Raw genomic sequence first — 22373 nt, 5'->3', positions numbered from 1 at the left:
GGATTATCCTTGCTACCCTTCTTAAACAAAGGAATAACATTGGCTATTCTCCAGTCCTCTGGGGCCTCACCTGTAGCCAATGAGAATGCAAAGATTTCTGTCAAAGCCCCAGCAATTTCTCCCCTTGCCTCCCTCAGTATTCTAGGGTAGATCCCATCAGGCCCTGGGGACTTATCTACCTTAATGCTTTGCAAGATACCCAACACCTCCTCTTTTTTGATAATGAGATGACTGAGACTATCTGCACTCCCTTCCCTAGGCCCATCATCCACCAAGTCCTTCTCTTTGGTGAATATTGATGCAAAGTACTCATTTAGCACCTCGCCCATTTCCTCTGGCTCCACACATAGATTCCCTTCTCCGTCCTTGAGCGGCCCAACCATTTCCCTCGTTACCCTCTTGCTCTTTATATATGTATAAAAAGCCTTGCGATTATCCTTAATCCTGTTTGCCAATGACTTTTCATGACCCCATTTAGCCCTCCTGACTCCTTGCCTAAGTTCCTTTCTACTGTCTTTATATTCCTCAAGGGATTCGTCTGTTCCCAGCCTTCCAGCCCTTACGAATGCTTCCTTTCTCTTTTTGACTAGGCTCACAATATCCCGTGTTATCCAAGGTTCCCGAAACTTGCCAAACTTATCCTTCTTCCTCACAGGAACATGCTGGTCCTGGATTCTAATCAATTGACATTTGAAAGACTCCCACATGTCAGATGTTGATTTACCCTCAAACAGACACCTCCAATCTAAATTCTTCAGTTCCTGCCTAATATAGTTATAATTAGCCTTCCCCCAATTTAGCACCTTCACCTGAGGACTACTCTTATCCTTATCCATAAGTACCTTAAAACTTATGGAATTATGGTCACTTTTCCCGAAATGCTCCCCTACTGAAACTACGACCACCTGGCCGGGCTCATTCCCCAATACCAGGTCCAGTATGGCCCCATCCCTAGTTGGACTATCTACATATTGTTTCAAGAAGCCCTCCTGGATGCTCCTTACAAATTCTGCCCCATCTAAGCCCCTAGCACTAAGTGAGTCCCAGTCAACATAGGGGAAGTTAAAATCACCCACCACGACAACCCTGTTACCTTTACATCTTTCCAAAATCTGTCTACATATCTGCTCCTCTACCTCCCGCTGGCTGTTGGGAGGCCTGTAGCAAACCCCCAACATCGTGACTGCACCCTTCCTATTCCTGAGCTCCACCCATATTGCCTCGCTGCATGACCCCTCCGAGGTGTCCTCCCGCAGTACAGCTGTGATATTCTCCTCAACAAGTAATGCAACTCCCCCACCCCTTTTACATCCCCCTCTATCCCGCCTGAAGCTTCTAAATCCTGGAACATTTAGCTGCCAATCCTGCCCATCCCTCAACCAAGTCTCTGTAACAGCAACATAGTTCCAAGTACTAATCCAAGCTCTAAGTTCATCTGCCTTACCTGTTATACTTCTCGCATTGAAACAAATGCACTTCAGACCGACCACCAGTCCCGCTGTGCTCAGCAACATCTCCCTGCCTGCTCTTCCTCTTAGTCTTACTGGCCTTATTTACTAGTTCCCCCTCATTTATTTCACTTGCTGTCCTACTGCTCTGGTTCCCACCCCCCTGCCACACTAGTTTAAACCCTCCCGAGTGATGCTAGCAAACCTCGCAGCCAGGATATTTGTGCCCCTCCAGTTTAGATGCAACCAGTCCTTCTTGTACAGGTCACATCTGTCCCTGAAGAGATCCCAATGGTCCAGATATCTGAAACCCTCCCTTCTACACCAGCTGTTCAGCCACGTGTTTAGCTGCACTATCTTCCTATTTCTAGCCTCACTGGCACGTGGCACAGGGAGTAATCCCGGGATTACAACCCTGGAGGTCCTGTCTTTTAACTTTCTACCTCACTCCCTGAACTCCCCCTGCAGGACCTCGTCACTTCCTGCCTATGTCATTGGTACCAATGTGTACCAACATCCTCCCCCTTCAGAATGCCCCCTGTCCGTTCAGAGACAGCCTTGACCCTGGCACCAGGGAAGCAACATACCATTCTGGAGTCTCTTTCACGTCCACAGAAGCGCCTATCTGTGCCCCTGACTATAGAGTCCCCTATAACTATCGCTCTTCTGCGCTTTGTCCCTCCCTGCTGAACAGTGCCAGCCATGGTGCCACTGCTCTGGTTGCTGCTGTTTTCCCCTGATAGGCCATCCCCCCCAACAGTATCCAAAACGGTATACTTGTTGGAGAGGAGAATAGCCACAGGGGATTCCTGCACTGACTGCCTGCCCCTTCTCGCGGTCACCCATCTATCTGCCTGCACCTTGGTTGTAACCACTTCTCTAAAACTCCTGTCTATGACGCTCTCTGGCACCTGCATGCTCCTAAGTGCATCCAGTTGCCGCTCCAACCGATTCATGCGGTCTGTGAGGAGCTGCAACTGGGTAGCCTTCCTGCAGATGTAATCGTCCGGAACGCTGGACGCGTCACGGACCTCCCACATCTCACAGGTGAAGCACTTCACCCCTCTAACTGACATTTCTAGCACTAATTAATAAATTAATTTAAGATAAATAAATACTTATTAAATCCTTACTAAATTGTTATAACCATATGACTAGCAACATACTGCTGTAGAAAAGTTTCCTAAACACACTCTAGAAACTCTTGCCCCTCACTGCCCTTTAGACCACTACTATCCCAGTCTATGTTTGGATAATTAAAGTTCCCCATTTTAACTACACTATAATTTTTTACCTCTTGAATTTCCTTGCAAATTTGTTCCTCCACATCCTTCCCACTTGCTGGTGGCCTATAGACAAACCGAGCAATGTAACTACACATTTTTTGTCCCTTTGTTCTCGCCAAATTGATTCTGCCTCAACCTCTCTGGGACATCCTTTTTCTCCAGCACTGCAATGCTCTCCTTAAATCAATATTGCCACCCCTCCCCTTTTTTCCCTTTCTATCTTTCCTGAACACCCTGTATCCAGGAATTTTTAACATGCAGTCCTGCCCTTCTTTCAGCCAAATCAGACTGCCACACGGCAATCAGACTGCCACACGGCAATCAGACTGCCACACGGCAATCAGACTGCCACACGGCAATCAGACTGCCACACGGCAATCAGACTGCCACACGGCAATCAGACTGCCACACGGCAATCAGACTGCCACACGGCAATCAGACTGCCACACGGCAATCAGACTGCCACACGGCAATCAGACTGCCACACGGCAATCAGACTGCCACACGGCAATCAGACTGCCACACGGCAATCAGACTGCCACACGGCAATCAGACTGCCACACGGCAATCAGACTGCCACACGGCAATCAGACTGCCACACGGCAATCAGACTGCCACACGGCAATCAGACTGCCACACGGCAATCAGACTGCCACACGGCAATCAGACTGCCACACGGCAATCAGACTGCCACACGGCAATCAGACTGCCACACGGCAATCAGACTGCCACACGGCAATCAGACTGCCACACGGCAATCAGACTGCCACACGGCAATCAGACTGCCACACGGCAATCAGACTGCCACACGGCAATCAGACTGCCACACGGCAATCAGACTGCCACACGGCAATCAGACTGCCACACGGCAATCAGCACATCCCACATCCATCACTGGCACTCAGTGGAAGCAGTGTGTACCATCTGCAAGACTTGCCAAGCATCCTTCAACAGCACCTTCCAAACCTGCGATCTCTACCACCTAGAAAGACAAGGGCACAGATGAGAACACCATCACCTGCAAGTTCCTCCCCAAGCCAGACCATCCTGATTGGAACTGTTCCTTCACTGTCACTGGATCAGAAACCTGGAACTCCCTTCTGAACAGTACTGTGCGTGTACCTACACCATCTTGACAAGGGCAATTAAGGAGGAGCAACAAATGCTGGCCTTGACAGTGTCCCACATCCCATGGAAGAATAAAAAATTATATTCTCAGTCTGGCTGTTTACGAGACATATAGCACTGATGCATCAGAAACTGATCTATTCCATCATCATTCATTTCTTTGCTTAGATGTTGAAATTTCTATTGGATTCGGCAGATAGGCCACCTATATTAGATTTTCCAAGGTATGAGATATGTGTGGAGGATGATCTAGGCCCTTTAAGAACTGACATAGTTGAACGTAGTGCAGCAGACAGCAAGCTACACCCCAGTGTTCTGCAGCTTGTAATGCTCGAGTGCAGGATTGCATCCACACCTCAATTCTTGATCAGTTAAGAGTGGTAAGTGAAGGTAGAGTGCTTTCCCATAGGGGAGGAGACCCAATAAACAAGTCCCTCAAGCTGCTCTCTTGCAATCAGTTTAAGATCAGCATCACTACTGACAGGTCACCTGGTCTCTTGATCCTTGTTTGAGTAGAGACCCAAGATAAAGGAGAATTTCTTACCAGGAATCAGAACAGCCATGCTGTAGAATTATGATTTGTTTATTGGCTAGTAAGGAGACTTTGCGCATGGACATGTTCCAACACTCCGTTCTGATGAGAAGGTCACAGACCTGAAATGATAACTGTTTCTCTCTCCAAAGATACTACCAGACCTGCTGAGCATTTCCAGCATTTTCGGTTTTTACTCCAACATGCCGACTGGAGCCAAGTATCATTGCAGCAAACTAAGGTGGGTCAGAAAGCCCTGGGAGAAACATGCACTAGGTACAACAGGCTGAATTTGTGCTGTAACTTTGGAATCAATACACCATCTTGCAACAAAGCCAGCACCGTGAATGCCAAATGGAAATTCTGTACTATAAGTGCTCATCTGAGTTGAGGGGTATAAAATCTAGGTGTCAGAAATTCACCATTCAAACGCCTTAGCAGTGTTCAGCCCCTTCCAATTGCTGGAAGTTAAAATCCAGTCCTGGCACGCGTGGAATACGTTATCAGAAGTTTGTTTTCCTAGTTTAAGTTTATCTAGATGGAGTGAATAATACCAGTCTCAGTTTGTTTGATTAATTGGTGATTCAATGCCAATAGTTTCAGCTGCCTGACAGGAACGTTAACAGAGCCAGAACCTCTTAGATTCTAAGTGTGATATTTAGGAAACAGCAGCCTCATAGGAAAGATGATTGGTCTGGCGTAGGTGCCAACTGCTAACAGGCTGAACTGAGTTGCAACTTGTAGCTTATCCATACTTGAAATGTACAGTAAAAAGTGGTTAAAGAGAAACCGCTGCCTCAAATGTCTATTTAATACACAAACTTGTCAATATCTATTTCCCAGCATAATTAGCAGAGTCAAGAGTTTAAAGGTTAATGGAAACTATAAATATCAGTATGAGATTTTTAAGAGCTGGACTCCATAAGAATAGGTTTTTGATACATTAATAGCCATACTGCACTCTGGGGAAACAAAAAAAATTTAAACTAGCTCCAAGATTTCCATGCAAGCTTAGTCTGTAGAGCTGCACCCAACGACGAGAGGTTCCTGCAATCAACAGCTACTGTCAGTATTTGGAAATCCCCAAGTCTGATGGGATTTGCACCAAAATGGGTGACATTGCCAGCGCAGGGAAAAAAACTCAAGACATCAGGTGAGTGAAACTCAACACTGAACTACACAGGCGGTGGAAATATGCAAGAACCTGAATGCGTGGGATCATAATGTTCAGTACCATTCGCTACTCCTCAGATACTGAAGCAGCCTGTGTTCAGATGCAGCAAGACCTGCACACCATTCAGGCTTGGGCTGATAAGTTGCAAGCAACATTTGTGTCTCAGAAGCGCCTGGCAACGACCATCTCCAACAAGAGAGAATCTAACCATCTCCCCATGACATTCACTGGCATTACCAGTGCTGAATCGCCCACTAAAATCCTGCAGGTTAGCATTGACCAGAAATTGAACTGGACTAGCCACATAAATACTGTGACAACAAGAACAGGTCAGAGACTGGGAATTCTGGTGAGTAACCCAATTCCTGACTCCCCAGAGCCAGTCCATCATCTACAAGACACAAATCAGGAGTGTGATGGAATACTCTCCACTTGCCTGGACGAGAACAGCTCCAACACCACAAAGGAAGCTCGACACCATCCAGGATAAAGCAGCCCCCTTGATTGGCACCCCATCCACCACCTTAAACATTCACTCCCTCCACCACTAATGCACAGAGGCAGCAGTGTGTACCATATACAAGATGCACTGCAGCAAGTCGCCAAGGTTCTTTTGACAGCACCTTCCAAACCCGCGATCTGTTCCATCTAGAAGGACAAGGACCGCAGACGCATGGGAACACCACCACCTGCAAGTTCCCCTCCAAGCCACACACCATCCTGACTTGGAAATATATTGCTATTCCTTCACTGTCGCTGGGTAAAATTCCAGAACTCCCTCCCTAACAGCACTGTGGGTGTACCTGCACCACCAGACAGACTGCAGCGGTTCAAGAAGGCAGCTCACCATCATCTTCGCAAGGTCAAGTAGGAATGGGCAACAAATGCTGGCCTTGCCAGCTATGTCCACATCCCATGAAAGAATTTAAAAAAAAGATAGAGTACAAAAATAGTCCTTCAATTCTGTCACACCCACAAGACTTTAGGGTTCTAATGATCCCAGAGTGACCAATTAACCACCTTTAAGATGCATAACACTGCGTTCCAGTAACATGGCATCAATGTTACCACAAAATCTGCTGTTATCCATATCAATACAGCCCAGCCAGAACAGATCTCCAATTAGGCCAAGTTCAGTCTGGACTCGCTTTTTACAGTACTCCAGTTGGGATACTGCAGGTTTGGGCAACGCTTAGGACTTCCAAGAGAACCTAGACATTGGGACAAACTGGGATCATTTGCAATCTCCCAAAGGAACTTTAGGCAGCAAATCCAGGGTTTCTTCCAATATAGAACACTGCCCTATGGTGAAGTGAATTCTAGATATTTACTCACTTGGGCTCTTCTCCCCAACTTCCCCTTGTCCATTACAGAAGAACTCCTACTAATGGGAAGCAACTGCAGCTTGTACTTCCAACATACCTGCGAACCCAACTATGTGACACTGTAGAATTTATATGAATAATTCTTATCCCTCCCATGCCCACATGGTGTTCAGTTCTGGTATTATTAAAACAAAATCAAAACACAGAGTAATCCTTCAAAGTGGGCATCCTTCTGCAGTACTTGCCCTGATATGGGACAAATTTTAAACTGAAGATACGAAGAGTGCGGAAAACATGTACATCATTTGAAATGGCAATCTAAAATGATGAGCAGTTTTCTGCTTTGACCTCAGTCCTAGTTTGTCAGGATACTAAAAATGGACAATCTGTGTTACAACAGGATTGGTGTCATGAACCAATAAACCTTTTCAGTCCTACTTATACAGTCAAAACCTGAAGACATTTTATAGCACGCTACATTCAATTTAGAACTAAATCATCGCCTCAAATATGCCATCCTGAGTCAAGGGTTAAAATAAAAACAAACAGATTTTAGGTTCGGGCTAAATGCCTGGTCTCTCACTCTTACTCCAGAGTGAACGAGACAGAATGGTTGAAAGAGCATTGTTTTAAGGGATTATCTTAGTGTTTAGAAGAAAAGACTGCACTACACAAGACACACTGTGGTCAATCCAATCAGTAAATACAGCATTAATGAACACAGTCTATACCCATACCTCATCTTGATAGCTGCCTCTATAAGCTTTCTCCAAGCTTGAATCCAAGAAATTCAAACTGAATTTGTTAATCGGGGGTTTGAAAAAGTATTCATCCATTAGTCTGTAAATAGAGAAAAATAGGTCAGAGTTCATGTCAGAAGGGCCAAAATTCATCGCCAAAACTTGCATTTTGAAAGTGGGAGCAGGAGAGACATATATTAGGAAGATAGATGAACTGCCATTTTAATAATCAAAAATAAACTTGCAACTATACAGCACTTTTCATCTCATTAGGATGTCTGTTAGTGCTTCACAGCCAATGAATTGCAGCTTTAGTTGATGGTGGTTGAGGGAGATATGTTGGCTGGGACACCTGAAGACCTCCACTGTTATTTGAGTAGTGCTACAGGATCTTCTACATCCACTAGAATAGACAAACTGGGCCTCGATTTAACATCTCATCCTAAAAATGACAGTGCAGCACTCCTTCAGGTTCAGCCTAGATTGTATGTTCAAGTCCTGCTTGAACTACGACATTTGAGAGTGCGCTACCACTGGGGCCAAGAAATAATTAGTGGATTTCTCAAAAACATGTGACCTGCGACAATTGTTGGCAGCTTTTGTTGGTTGTGGGCAGAGGTGGTGACGGTGAAGGGGAGTGAATCTGGCTGTGGGCTGTACTTCAGAATTCTTTTCATCCTATTTTCAAACCATTACATTGGATAGACACTGAACATGCTGAACAGAGCACACTTAATGCAAGAGAAAACGACTGCAGATGTTGGAAATCAATTAATCTCTCCTGCCTTCCAACCTATCACATACCTTCCCTTTTGTTCTTTCCTCCCCACCTCACTTTCTCTGCCTGGCTTAAAAAATGTTACATCTCTAAGCACTCCCAGTTCTCATTGTGGGGGAGGAGGGGGGGGGGGGGGCGCTCACAGACCTTTTTTATGCTTTAATGGGATGCGAGAATTGCTGGCAAGCCCAGCATTTATTGCCCATCCCCAGTTGCCCTCGAGAAGGTGGTGGCGAGCCTTGAACTGCTGCAGGCCATGTGGTGTAGGTACATCCAAGGAGCTGTTAGGAAGGGAGTTCCAAAATTTTGATCCAGTAACAGCGATATAGTTCCAAGTCGGGACGGTGAGGGAGTTCGAGGAGAACTTGCAGGTGGTGGTGCTCCCATGCATCTGTTGCCCTTGTTCTTCTCGGTGTTAGAGATTGTGGGTTGGGAAAGTGCTGTTGAAGGCGCATTGGTGAGTTGCTGCAATGTATCTTGTAGATGGTACACACTGCTGCCACTCTGTGCCGGTGATGGAGAGTGTTAATATTTAAAGTAGCAGATGGGGTGATCAAAAGGGTTGCTGGACGGTGTCGAACTTCACGAGTGTTGCTGGAGCTGCACTCATCCGGGAGAGTGGAGAGTATTCCATCACACTCCTGAAACGTTAACTATTTTCTCTTACCACAAATGCTGCCTGACCTGCTGAGTATTGTCAGCATTTTCTGTTTTTATTGACATAGCCGAAAACAGTGAAATGTAGCAAAACTTCAGCGTATGAAATAAAATTTAATGTTAACACAACTTTTCTGAAAGCAAAGCACAGACGAGAAGAGTGAAAAAGGTTCTTTGTGTAAAACCTCAATCGGACACCCTTCTGCTTCCATGGGCAATGAGGAAATAGATTAAACCTGTATGTCACAACCTGCTGTTTGGTTGGGATTCGTGATTACCTAGAGGTAAAACGCACTGAAATCCTGGGGAATAGTCTCAGGATAAGGGGCCAATCAATTAGGACTGAGATGAGGAGAAATTACTTCACTCAAGCGGTTGTGAATCTTTGGAATTCTCCACCCCAGAGGGTTGTGGATGCTCCATCGTTGAATACATTTAAGTCTGGGATAGACAGATTTTTGGTCTCTCAGGGAATCGATATGACGAGCAGGTGGGAAAGTGGAGTTGAATCCTAAGATCAGCCATGATCGTTTTGAATGGCAGAGCAGGCTCGATGGGCTTACTCCTGCTCACAATTCTTGTGTCCTTCAGAGAATGCACACGAGTTTAGGCAATTTTCACCAGAATCTACCAGAGAGAAGGGCATTGAGAGAAACCTGCTTATGCTGGTCTTTCAAAAGATAAATTCACTTAATAGATTTCAAGCAATCTTTAAAAAAAAAAAAATCTTAAAAGCATACTTATCTTCCCCAAATGTATATAAGTTGCCAATACTTTCCTCTTAAAGGTAATCTGCTCAGCCTCTATTGGAATTATAACAATCTTATAAAATCTTGGGCATACCACAAAACGATCTTGCTTTTAAACGAACAGTAGAACATGGCTTAATTTCTTCAGATAAGTCAAAGTTAGCTTTTTTTATAATTAAAAATGTGAGGCTATATTCCCATTTTCACACTGACTGTGCTTCAATGTATTTTAGTGAAAAGGATGGGGGCGCAATCTGGAATATCTAACGAACAATGAAGTTCCATAGATTAAGATAAAGTAGTTGTTTAGTAGTGCAGAACCTGAGTATTGCTGAAAATAGAGACATGCAGTCGAAGCTTTTTTTTTTGTCTTCCACTCATCAGGACAATCTGTAAGAATACCTTATGTAAGGGGAAACAACAACTTTGTACAGTATGAGAAGAGTGCGCTGATTGATTGGCAAGTGAACTCTGATTGCTAGAGGCGTTGCTATGGAGAATGCACCAGTTTACATTGACGGACAGTTAACTGCCAAGCTTTGTTTGAAATTTAAACCAGGTAGCTTGACTCTGTTTGGTCAAGACATGGCCCTGAGGAATGAACCAGCGAATGGCTGTCACTTATTTTGTTTAGCTGAAACTGGTGCAATGTTTGTACATGTTCTGTCTGCAAAGAACAGAGCCCTGTGTATTAATATACATAGCTTCCAGTACGCCCTCTAGGCCCAGAGCTCGCAAACACCTTTGCTGGGTTCCATGAAAAATGCGTCTTTGAGGGAATGACACCTAACCTCCTACCTCTCGCACATTTCCGATATGTAGATGATACATTTGCTACATTTGAATCCGTAGCTGCATGCAATAATTTCCTTACACGTCTTAATGGGCTCCATCCTGTGCTCAAATTCACTTTTGAAATGCAGCAGTCAAATTAGCTCCCTTTCCTTAACCTACTGGTGGAGAAATCTGCTAAGGGGTTCTCCACCACGGTCTACCGCAAACCTACCTTGACTGGACAATACATGCTTTGGGATTCTTACATGTCCATGCGCTATAAGATTGGCCTCATCAGCAACCTCGTAAATAGTGGGCCGGGCCACTTGCTCACCATACAAGCTTGATGCTGAAATAGGGCGAATCAAAGACATCCTGCGTGACAATGGCTACCCTGATCAGATCATTTCTCGCTGTATATCGCGCAAACTTATGAACAGGCCTAAGGCCGTCATTTTCGGCCCTGAAAAGAGCCCAGTCTACCTCAGATACCCTAGAAGGGTAATGTATCCCAAAAATTTAAACAACAGATAAATCTAGCTGTTTCACGCTGCTACTATGCAGTAGCAAAATGTGGTGTGCGCCACTAAAAGAATGCTGTCGTCGAGTCAAAAAGATATCCTGCCTATCACACAAATGAGTAATGCGAAATATGAATTTCAATGCCAGTGTGATGCTAGGTATAAAGGCCATACGTCCCAAAGACTGGTCGATCATATCAAACGTGTCCCTTCCGCCGTTCGCAACGGGCAAGGTACAGGCCGTACCCAACTAGACAGCGCTTGCAAAGTTCAAAACACAGTATCCAACATTAGATGTGACTCTGCGATTGGACAACATTTGCTAAATAATCCTCAGTGTGCTGAGAATTACGCTGACAACCAAATTATCATCAGTAGGGCTCACAGTGTGGCGCATTTGCACGTACTGGAAGCTACGTATATTAATGCACAGGGCCCTGTTCTTTGTAGACAGAAAGGACATGGACAAACATTGCACCTGTTTCAGCTAAACAAAATAAGTGAATTCACTGGTTCATTCCTCAGAACAATGCCTTGACCAGAGTCAAGCTACCTTGTTTAAATTTTAAAGCATGGCAGTTAACGGTCAGTCAACATAAACTGGTGCATTCTCCACGGTAACGCCTCTACCAGAGTTCACTTGCCAACCAATGAGCAATCTCTTCTCATACAGTATTAAGTTGTTGTTTCTCCTTACATAGGGTATTCTTGCAGATTGTCCTGATGAGTGCAAGACAAAAAGCTTGAACATGATGTCTCTATTTTCAGCAATAGAACATAGAACATAGAACAGTACAGATAAAGAATGGCTGACCTGTGCCATAAAATAATAAAGAGCAAGCGAAACAAGAGAATGCAATCTGGAATAACGTAATCAACAGAAAAGCAAGACAGAAAATTACAAGCGATTTTTTTTGCACTAATCAGGTGTCTGAGAGGAATTGTGGCGAGCTGAAGTTTGATTTCCAACTATGGATACTCTAAATCATGCCAGCTCAGAAGTGTGGAGATATTAATTTTGATGGAGATTCATCAGTCATGGATTTCATATAGGGATCCAGTTATAGCCAAGTCTGAGCACTGTCAATTTCCTCATCAGCAATTCATGCTGTTGTGAATTATTCATCCTGGTTGTGTCCCAAGAGATTAGTCAAAGCAGCAACAGCAATTCCAAGGGGAGGACCCACCATCTGTGGTTAACTCAAAAAGTTAAAGATGGTATCAAACTTAAAGAAAAAGCATATCATTGCACAAAGATGGGTGGCAGGTCAGAAGATTGGACAGAATATAAAAAACAGCAAAGAATGACAAAGATTAATAAGGAGGGAAAAATTAGAGTATGAGAGAAAGCTATCTAGAAATATAAAAACAGACAGTAAGAGTTTCTATAGATATATAAAAAAGAAAAGTTAAGAAAGTGAGCTTTGGTCCAATAGAAAGTGAGTCTGTGGAATTAATAAGGGAAAATAAGGAGATGGTAGATGAATTGGACAGGTATTTTGCCTCAGTCTTCACCATAGAGCATTCAAGTAACATCCCTGAAATAGCTGTAAGTCAGGAAATGGAAGGGAGGGAGGAACTCAAAAAAATTACAATCACCAGGGAAGTGGTACTGAGCAAACTGTTGGAGCTGCAGACTGACAAGTCCCCTGGTCCTGATCGACTTCATCCTAGGGTCTTAAAGGAAGTGACTAGTGAGATAGTTGATGCGTTGGTTTTAATTTTCCAAATTCCCTAGATACGGGGAAGGTTCCATTAGATTGGAAAACAGGGAAGGAGACAGAAAGCAGGAAACTACAGGCCAGTTAGCTTAACATCTGTCATAGGGAAAATGTTAGAAGCTATTAAAGATGTTATAGCAAGGCACTTAGAAAAAAAATCAAGGCAATCAGGCAGAGTCAACATGGTTTTGTGAAAGGGAAATCATGTTTAACCAATTTATTAGAGTTCTTTGAAGAAATAATGTGCTGTGGATAAAGGGGAACCAGTGGATGTACTGTACTTAGATTTCCAGAAGGCATTTGATAAGGTGCCACATCAAAGGCTATTGCAGAAAATAAAAGCTCATGGTGTAGGGCGTAATATATTGGCATGGACAGAAGATTGGCTAGCTAACAGGAAGCTCAGAGTAGGCATAAATGGGTCATTTTCTGGTTGGCGAGATATAACGAGTGGTGTCCCACAGGGATCAGTGCTGGGGCCTCAACGTTTTACAATTTATATAAATGACTTGACCAATGGACCAAAGGTATGGTTGCTAAATTTGTTGATGGCACAAAGGGATATATATAGGTTAAGTGAGTGGGCAAAGATCTGGCAAATGGAGTATAATGTGGGAAAATGTGAAATTGTCCATTTTGGCAGGAAGAATAAAAAAGTATATTATCTAAATGGTGAGAGATTGCAGGGCTGTGAGATGCAGAGGGATCTGGTTGCCCTAGTACATGAATCGCAAAAGGTTAGTATGCAGGTACAGCACGTTATTAGAAAAGCTAATGGAATGTTATTGTTTATTGTGAGGGGAATTGAATACAAAAGTAGGGAGGTTATGCTTCAGTTATACAAAGCATTGGTGAGACTGCATCTGGAGTACTGTTTACAGTATTGATCTCCCTATTTAAGGAAGGATGTAAATGTGTGGGAAGCAGTTCAGAGACAGCACCTTCCAAACACACGATCTCTACCACCTAGAAAGACAAGGGCAGTAGATGCCTGGGAACACCACCACCTGCAAGTTCCCCTCCAAGTCACACCATCCTGACTTGGAACTTCATTGCCGTTCCTTCACTGTCATTGGGTCAAAATCCTGGAACTCCCTTCCTAACAGAACTGTGGGTGTACTTACACCAAGGACTGCAAGGTTCAAGAAGGCAGCTCACCACCACCTTCTCAACGACAATTAGGGATGGGCAATAGATGCTGGCCCAGCCAGCAACACCCACATCCCACAGATGAATAAAGGAAAAAAGAGGTTTATTAGACTGGTACCTGGAATGGGCAGGTTGTCTTATGAGGAAAGATTGGACAGGCTAGGCTTGTATACACTGGAGTTTAGAAGAGTAAGAGGCGACTTGATTGAAACATAAAAGATTCTAAGGGGTCTTGACAGGGTGGATGTGGAAAGGATGTTTTCTCTTTTGCGAGAATCTGGAACTAGGGGTTACTGTTTAAAAATAAGGAGTTGCCCATTTAAGACAGAGATGAGGAGAAATGTTTTCTCCGAGGGTCATGAGTCTTTGGCATTCTCTTCCTCAAAAGGCGGTGGAAGCAGAGTCTTTGAATATTTTTAAGGCAGAGGTAGATAGATTCTTGATAAGCAAGGGGGTGAAGGGTAATCGAGGGTAGGCAGGAATGTGGAGTTGAGGTGACAATCACATCAGCCACAATCTTGTTGAATGGAGGAGCAGGCTCAAGGGGCTGAGTGGGCTAGGAGCATTAGCAAACAACATTTGACAATCAAATGCTTTGCTCAAAGAGGTAGGTTTTAAGATGCATCTTAAAGCATGAACAAGAAGTAGAGAGGTTTAGGGAGTGAGTTCCAGAACTTAAGGAGCTGTAGGCTGCCAATGGTGGAGCGAATAAAATTGGAGATGCGCAAGAGGCCAGAATTAAAAGTGTGCAAAGGTCCTGAAGGATTGCAGGATGGAGAAAGATACAGAGATAGGGAGGGGAGAGTTTATGGACATAATTGAAAACAAGGGAGAATTTTAACATTAAGGCGTTGCCTTGTCACTGAGCACAGGACTAATGGGTGAATGGGACTTCGTACGAGTTAGGATACAGACAGTAAAACTTTGGATGAGCTCGTTTATTAAGGTTGGGAGAGAGGAAGCCAGCCAGGAGAACATCGGAATCATTGACTCCAAAGGTAACAAAGGCACAGAAGAGGGTTTCAGCATAGAGACAGTCATTATGGCACAAGGGGCAGCCATTCAGCCCATCGAGTCCATGCCGAGAGCAGACGACAGTCTGAATCCATCAGGCAGTTATTCACTGGTCCGTACTTAAATACTTAGATTTAATTAATTCACTTGTCTTTACAGCTCTTGATAAGTCAGTGCACTTTACAACATCTAACATTTGGACAAAAAATTGAAACAAGAGCACTAGATAATCAGGCAGCTTGCTTTCATTTACAAACTAGTAACTGGTCACAGAGCAGCAGAACATCTTGTTATTTTCTTAATTAGGACCCAGGAAGTGTTGCTTTGAAACTTACACAGGGGAAGTTAACTGTGATGGACTAAGGGTTCCTCACCAGTTTTACATTCTTGTGACTCAACTAGCAGCCAACCTGGATTTCAGACACTGTTTGCATTATGAGTGCTAGAAAAACTGTAAATATGTTTGGACCGCAAATGGGTAGAAAGATAAATGACGAGTGATCAGGATGGCTATCGGGTGAATTTACCTTTCTGGGGAAGGGGGGAAAGACGACAGTGGGGAGATGCTAGAAATCAGCAGGGTAAGCTTTTATGTTTAAATTTGTTCTTGGGATGTTAGCATCGATGGCAAGGCCAGCATTTGTCATCCCTAATTGCCCTTGAGAAAGTGGTGGTGAGCCACCTTCTTGGATCGCTGTAGTCTGTGATGTAGGTGCACCCACAGCACTGTTAGGGAGGGAGTTCCAGGATTTTGACCTAGCGACAGTATAGGAACAGCAGTATAGTTCCAAGTCAGGATGGTGCGCGACTTGTAGGTGGTGGTATTCCAATGTGTCTCCTGCCCTTGTCCTTCTCAATTGTGGAGGTCGTGGGTTTCAAAGGAGCATATTGGCATATTGCTGCAGTGCATGAGTGCTGCTACTGTGTGCTAGTGGTTGGGGAGTGAATGTTTAAGATGGTGATGGGGTGCCAATCAAGCGTGCTGCTTTGCCTTGAATGGTGTTGAGTTTCTTGAGTGTTGTTGGAGCTGCACTCATCCAGGCAAGTGGCGAGTACTCCATCACACTCCTGACTCGTGCCTTGTAGATGGTGGACTTGTTGGGTCTAAAACTTTCTTGCTCACAGTAAATGCCACTATGTGTCTGAATTGCTAAGTCAATCCTGTGTAGAGCAAAAGGCTGGCAATGAGTGCCTTGAACTATACCTTCAGTCAGCTAAGCACAATCGAAGGCAGAAAGTTCACATCCCACCCTACCAACTGAAAGAAGTTGGAAGAAAATGGGGAGGATAGAAAGTAAAATCTCAAATACTGATGCTTTCCAAATGGTTAAATGACAAAAATGTTAAAGTGCAGGTATATCCCGCTGAAGTGCTGTAAAGAATATTTTTATAATTACTGGCATCCCACAGTTGGCCTTCATTATAGTTAGTATCACTGATTAGAGGCAGCCTGTAGCAGAACGTGTACAGGGAATTATTGTCCACTGAACATTGCAGGGGAACTTAATGTATGGTATAAGTCAACAAAATGGATGCAAAGCTGCATTAAAGTTCCGAAGAAAGGTCACTGACCCGAAACGTTAACTCTGCTTCTCTTTCCACAGATGCTGCCAGACCTGAGTGGTTCCAGCATTTCTTGTTTTTATTTCAGATTTCCAGCATCTGCAGTATTTTGCTTATATTTAAGTACCACCTGTCCTTTTTCCAAAGGAAGTGTCAGCCATTGAGCCCCTCAAGCCTGTTCCATCATTCCATTAGATCACAACTAATCAGTGCCTCAACTCCATCCACCCACAGTCCCATAATACTTAATACCCTTGTCTAACAAAACATACCTGTCCTCCTTAATGACACTGACAAACTGAGCGTCCGTTTTCTCCCGGATCTGCTTGGAGCGCAGTGGAAGCAGTCCATCCAGCTGCCTCTCGCTCTGCAGCATCTCAAACAGCGATGTCTGGCTGTTGTTTAACTTTTCTTCCTCTGGGGGACTCAGCAGGCCATTTTGGGCCTTCAGACTTCGCCCTGCTGATGGTGCCTACATGAAAGAAAGGGCTTTGTGACCTCACCACGGTATAGACAGAAGGGACTGTTAGATGGTGTTACACGGTTAACCTGTGCTTGGATATATTCTAGTGATTGCAGAGCAAATGAACCCAATGTGAAATATGGGCAAAAGAACTTATGCTAAAGATGCTGAAAACACTGCAAATGTATTGAAGTAAATGGTCTCCACTACACTTTGCAATCAATGCCTACTGAGAAATTATCGCAATCATCTTTATAATCTGTACAATTCTAGCTCAAGATGAAAAATGCCATAGTTGAAATGCTTGCACCTTTACTGAGGAACAGATTTAGAGCATAGAAACAGGCCATTCGGCCCAACTGATCTATGCCGATGTCTAAGCTCCACATTAGCCTCCTCCCATTCTACTTCATCTTATCCTATCAGCATATCATTCGATTCTTTTCTCCATCAGGTACTTAACTAGTATCTCCATAATTTCCATTATAGTACAAGCTATTAATATAAGCCAAGACATCCTCACACAACACAAGCTTACAGTAGTGTGGTAATACCTTAGAGCCCAAGCATAATTGCAGCTGGCAAATTATATGATTGGATACAAAAATTCTCAAATGTCACCTGTTTAATTTTTTTAAAAAAATTTGCATCTTGTGCCAAGTTTTGGTACTAGAGGATCTACATCTGCTATGGATTGGTACCTTGGCACATTTGCGCTCATCTTGACAGCCATTCTGCACAGCACTTTCCTCTGCGCTAGCATTAGATCCAGGAACCAGCATAACATTACAGGATGGACATGTGGGCTGGAAAACAAAATATAGGATACAGATTAAAAGGACCATCGTTACAAGAGGACTCAAAATATTATCCATTAGCGTCCACGTAACACTATGCCCCATCTCTATTCAACAGCTGCTCAGTTAATGGATGGATGGCGCACTATCCACTCTCACTAGCTAGGTCTAGATATATTTGAAAGAAATATTGTAAATGTTTTTGCATTCCTCACTTCAGTAGTCTGTCCAGAAAATTCTGCGCTTAGTTGATCTAAGCTGTTGGGTGCAAAAATCGGACTTCAGCTGCACTCGGCTAGGAGGGAAGGAAAAAATTAAATCATTCAGGGTTTCAACTACGTAATATCATCCCCCTTCCCACCCCTCTATTGAAGTGCATGACAACACTCACCGTCTAGCCTCAGACATGAAGGTGGCCACCTCGCTTCCCGGGTCTTTTACGAGCATACATTACATTACACATATTCCTCTCAGGACAGGGAATTGTCCTGCAGTTTAATACAGCCTAAAAGGTTTTCCGGGTTGACAGATGGAAGAAAAAGGAATGATCAAATCTTCACTTCCTCTTTGTACTGCATTTCTAGTGATTTGTACCAGCTCACAAATTCTCATTCCTACACAAAGTTTACACAGTGTAAAAGCAATATGTCCTTCATGTACAAATTACCATTGTGATATAATGAATGAAAATATCTGTCATTTTTTACACTAGAGAAAACATAACCCTGCATCGAAGCTGAAGTGGAACCTTGCCACAGTGGTATATTACCTACTCCAAGTATAGTATTGTTCTTTGTTTGAAAGTTCAACCACCATCCCACAAGGAAAAAAATAGGGCCCCAAATCAAATCTTTGTTCACTCAGCTGCCCTTATGGCTTTGTGCTGGAGCCAATTGCAGGCAGCAAGCATTTGCTCTGGACTAGATTCAAGTTTCACGGTCACTGAGTGAGCTAACCTAAACAGAACCTGAGTTTTAATCTAGAGTAAATGGGATATCCTCTGCCAGATGTAATGAGTCCAACTCCCACTCCGTTCTGATGAAAGGTCACAGACCTGAAACATCAACTCTGTTTCTCTCCTCACGACTGCTGCCAGACCTGTTGAGTATTTCCAGCACTTACTGCTTGTATACCAGCTTCTGTTAGATTTAGACTTTTTTGATCAGAGCTTTCAGGAAGAGGAAGCTCTTTGTTCATCATGGATCTTCAGGTCTTAAGAACATACATAATGCGTAGGAATGCAGTTGTAAGCATTTACTTTGATGCAAGCTTTACCTGCAGCATTTAGTGCAAGTCAAGATGCAGCTCGAACTGGGAAGTACTAGACAGTTTTATCCACTTAATCATTGATATTTCAACCCTTTCATAGTCTCAGATCACAAAAGTGTACAATACAAACCAGAAAAAATTCTGCTTCTGACTCAGACAGCAATATTGGTATACAGACTTTTTCATTTCACCTGGTTAGCGACCATTGTCCCCCAATGAGTCAGAATGAGCCTTTTGTGAAATCTGCTAAGCGCACAATGTGTGAAACTAGGCGTAGAATAGGAAACATTGCAACACACTAGCAATCTTGCTAACCAAACGTTTTTGTCTTGGAAAATCCAGACCAAGAATAAATACAGGCTGCAGCATAACTACTAGTCCCATTCATTAATGCTCTACATTTACAATGACAAAGGTTGGTCCAATACCATAGACATTTTCAGAAGATTGGAATGTTTTAAGTAGAAAAAAGTATAACCCGCATGGACAGGACATGTTCTACATCCTCACTTGTTACCTTGTAACGCAAGCCTATAAATGCGACAAAAAATGGTTTTATAGGGCCAGAGAAGTCAGCTCAAGACTCAAACATTTGGGTAGATGATCCTGTTAAATTTGTCCATAGATACACAGAGGAATGGGTTCAGCAACTTATCCATCCTTCTCGAAAAATAGAAATTCGAGATCCCAGATGTGTCTATTGTTATGAAAGTGCCTCTTGTGTTTTGTTAAATATATTTTTTGTGGGCAACGATAAGGATAGTATTTGTTGACCATCCCTAATTGCCCTTGACAACTGAATTCAGAGGGCAGTTAAGAGTCAACCACATTGCTGTTGGTCTGGAGTCACATGTAGGCCAGACCGGGTAAGGACGGCAGATTTCCTTCCCTAAAGGATATTAGTGAACCAGATGGGTTTTTATAACAATCAATGGTAGCTTAATGGTCACCTTTACTGAGACTAGCTTTCAATTCCATGTGATGAAAACCACACCTGCCAAGAATGAGGCATATTAATTTTTAAACTCTTACTGGACTGAAAACATGGCTGCACCTGCATTCTAACAGGACAGTGGCTGGAAACATCTGCATTCTAAGAGAGTTGCCTGAAGACAATGGAGCTGCTCCCTTATTCAATTAACACAAATGGCATTTGATCACCAGACATTAAATGTGTGAAAGTCAGCATTCCAGTCCCCTACTGAGGATGTCTACTAAGATTGAAAGAATCCACAAAACCTCACCGGGCAGGTTGGCCCAAAAAAGAGCTAGTCACATGCTGGCCCAGGTTTGGTTTGACTTGTGTTCACAGAACAGGTCAAGATCAGACTGCAACTGAACTTGGAGCGAGCATCTCTCTCTCTCTCATGAAAAGAAGAAACTGCAACTGGATTTCAAAAAGACAGAAAACCATCGAAACAAGTTTGAAAGCATGTACTGGTCCCAAACAAGATAGCAAGATCGAACTGCAATCAAGGACTTTATATTAAACTCAAAAGACAGTAAATGAACTCCAACTATTGCTTCAAACCTTTCCCCTTGACTATTTCTCCTTTTCTGTCTCTATCTGCGTGTGTGATTATCGCATGTGCATGCTAGCGTGGTTGCGTCACATATTTTTAGTCATTTTAACGGAGTTAAGAGTTTTAAGATTAATAAACATATACCTTTCTTGCTTAAATCTAAGAAAACCTGTCTGGTTGATTTCTTTGCCATTACAATTGAAGAGCAGTGAACAGGGATTCAATGAAGGGAAGCTAAAAACACGGTGTTTTAGAAATTAAACCGTTACAGCCGAACGAGGAAAAAGCTAAGAGGGAGACCCCAGACCCCTTTCTCACCTGGTCATAATTTTTTTTTTAATTAATTGAATTTATTAATTAATTGAAATTAATTTTCACCAGCTGCTATGGTGGGATCTGAACTTGTGTCCCCAGAATATTAACTTGTGTTTCTGGATTACTAATCCAGTGGCATTACCACTATGCCACTGTTTCCCCTGATCTCGCTCTCCAATGGTATTCAGTTCTGAAAATTGATGATACAATGGTTCCTCTAGGGAATATATCCAGACCCAATGCAACAGCACCATGGGTTAGTTGTACGGGGGTGGGGGGGGGGGGGCGTGGGGCGATGAAGGTCAAGAAAGCAATAGTGATAGGGGAATTCAAGTTTGGGGACCAGACAGGCATTTCTGCAGCCACAGACATGACTCCAGGATGGTATGTAGCCTCCCTGGTGCCAGGGTCAAGGATGTCACTGAACAGCTGCAGAACATTCTGATAGGGGATAGTGAATAGCCTGAAGCTGAGATCCATATTGGTTCCAGTGACACAGGGAGAGAGAGGGATGAGGTCCTGCAGACAGTTTTTAGGGAGCCAGGAAACAAATTAAAAACCAGGACCTCAAAAGGTAGGAATCTCTGGATTACTCCCAGTGTCACGCGCTAGTCAGCACAGAAATAGGAGGATAGTGCAATGAATGCAAGGCTGGAGAGATGAGGCGGGGGGGAGCTTTAGGAACATACGAAGGAACAAAGAAGGAGAAGGCCATTCAGCCCATCGAGCTTGCCCCATCATTCAATAGGATCATGGCTGATCATCCCCTTCAATGCCTTGTTCCCACACTATCCTCATATCCCCTTATGTCATTTGTATTTAGAAATCTATCAATCTCTGCTTTAAACATACTCAATGACTGAGCTTCCACAGCCCCCTGGGGTGGAGAATTCCAAAGATTCACAACCCTTTGAGTAAAGAAGTTTCTCCTCATCTCAGTCCTCTGTGGCTTTCCCCCGGTTCTAGACTCCCCAACCAGGGGAAACATCTTAGCTGCATCTATTCTGTCTATCCCTTTAAGTATTTTGTAGGTTTCAATGAGATCACCTCTCATTCTTCGAAACTCGAGAGAATACACAAGTCCAGTTTCCTCAATCTTCATAGGACAGTCCCGCCACCCCGGGAACAAGTCTGGTGAACCTCCGTTGCACTCCCTCTATGGCAATAATATCCTTCCTAAGGTAAGGGGACCAAAACTGCACAGAGTACTCCAAGTGCAGTCCAACCAAAGTTCTATACAATTGAAGCAAGACTTTGCTACTCAAATCCTCTTGCAATATAGAGCTGGCGGGCAGCCATAAAGACAGGGCTAAATTGTGGCGAGTCGAAGAGACTTAGTAGTTGGCAGGAAAAAAGACAGAGGCGCAAGGGGAGAGCCAACTGTGCAACAGCCCCAACAAACAAATTTCTCTGCAGCACCTGTGGAAGAGCCTGTCACTCCAGAATT

At 43.6% G+C, this 22373-nt stretch overlaps 1 protein-coding gene across 5 annotated transcripts in view; it reads right to left on the bottom strand.

Annotated features, from left to right (window-relative positions):
* Positions 1–22373, bottom strand: part of LOC137383558 (adenylate cyclase type 9-like) — a 200734-nt gene that overhangs the window by 43971 nt on the left and 134390 nt on the right. For all 5 annotated transcript variants that reach the window (XM_068056666.1, XM_068056664.1, XM_068056662.1 and 2 more), the window contains exons 3-5: positions 17724–17828; positions 16832–17031; positions 7631–7733 (exon numbers count right to left, since the gene is read on the bottom strand). In XM_068056666.1, coding sequence (XP_067912767.1) covers positions 7631–7733; positions 16832–17031; positions 17724–17828 — 408 coding nt within the window. The remainder of the gene's footprint in view (positions 1–7630; positions 7734–16831; positions 17032–17723; positions 17829–22373) is intronic.

Source organism: Heterodontus francisci, chromosome 24 (genome assembly GCF_036365525.1).
Source record: "Heterodontus francisci isolate sHetFra1 chromosome 24, sHetFra1.hap1, whole genome shotgun sequence".
Lineage (NCBI taxonomy): Eukaryota > Metazoa > Chordata > Chondrichthyes > Heterodontiformes > Heterodontidae > Heterodontus > Heterodontus francisci.
Note: the sequence above shows the minus strand (reverse complement) of the source record. Positions and strands in the feature narration are given on the sequence as shown.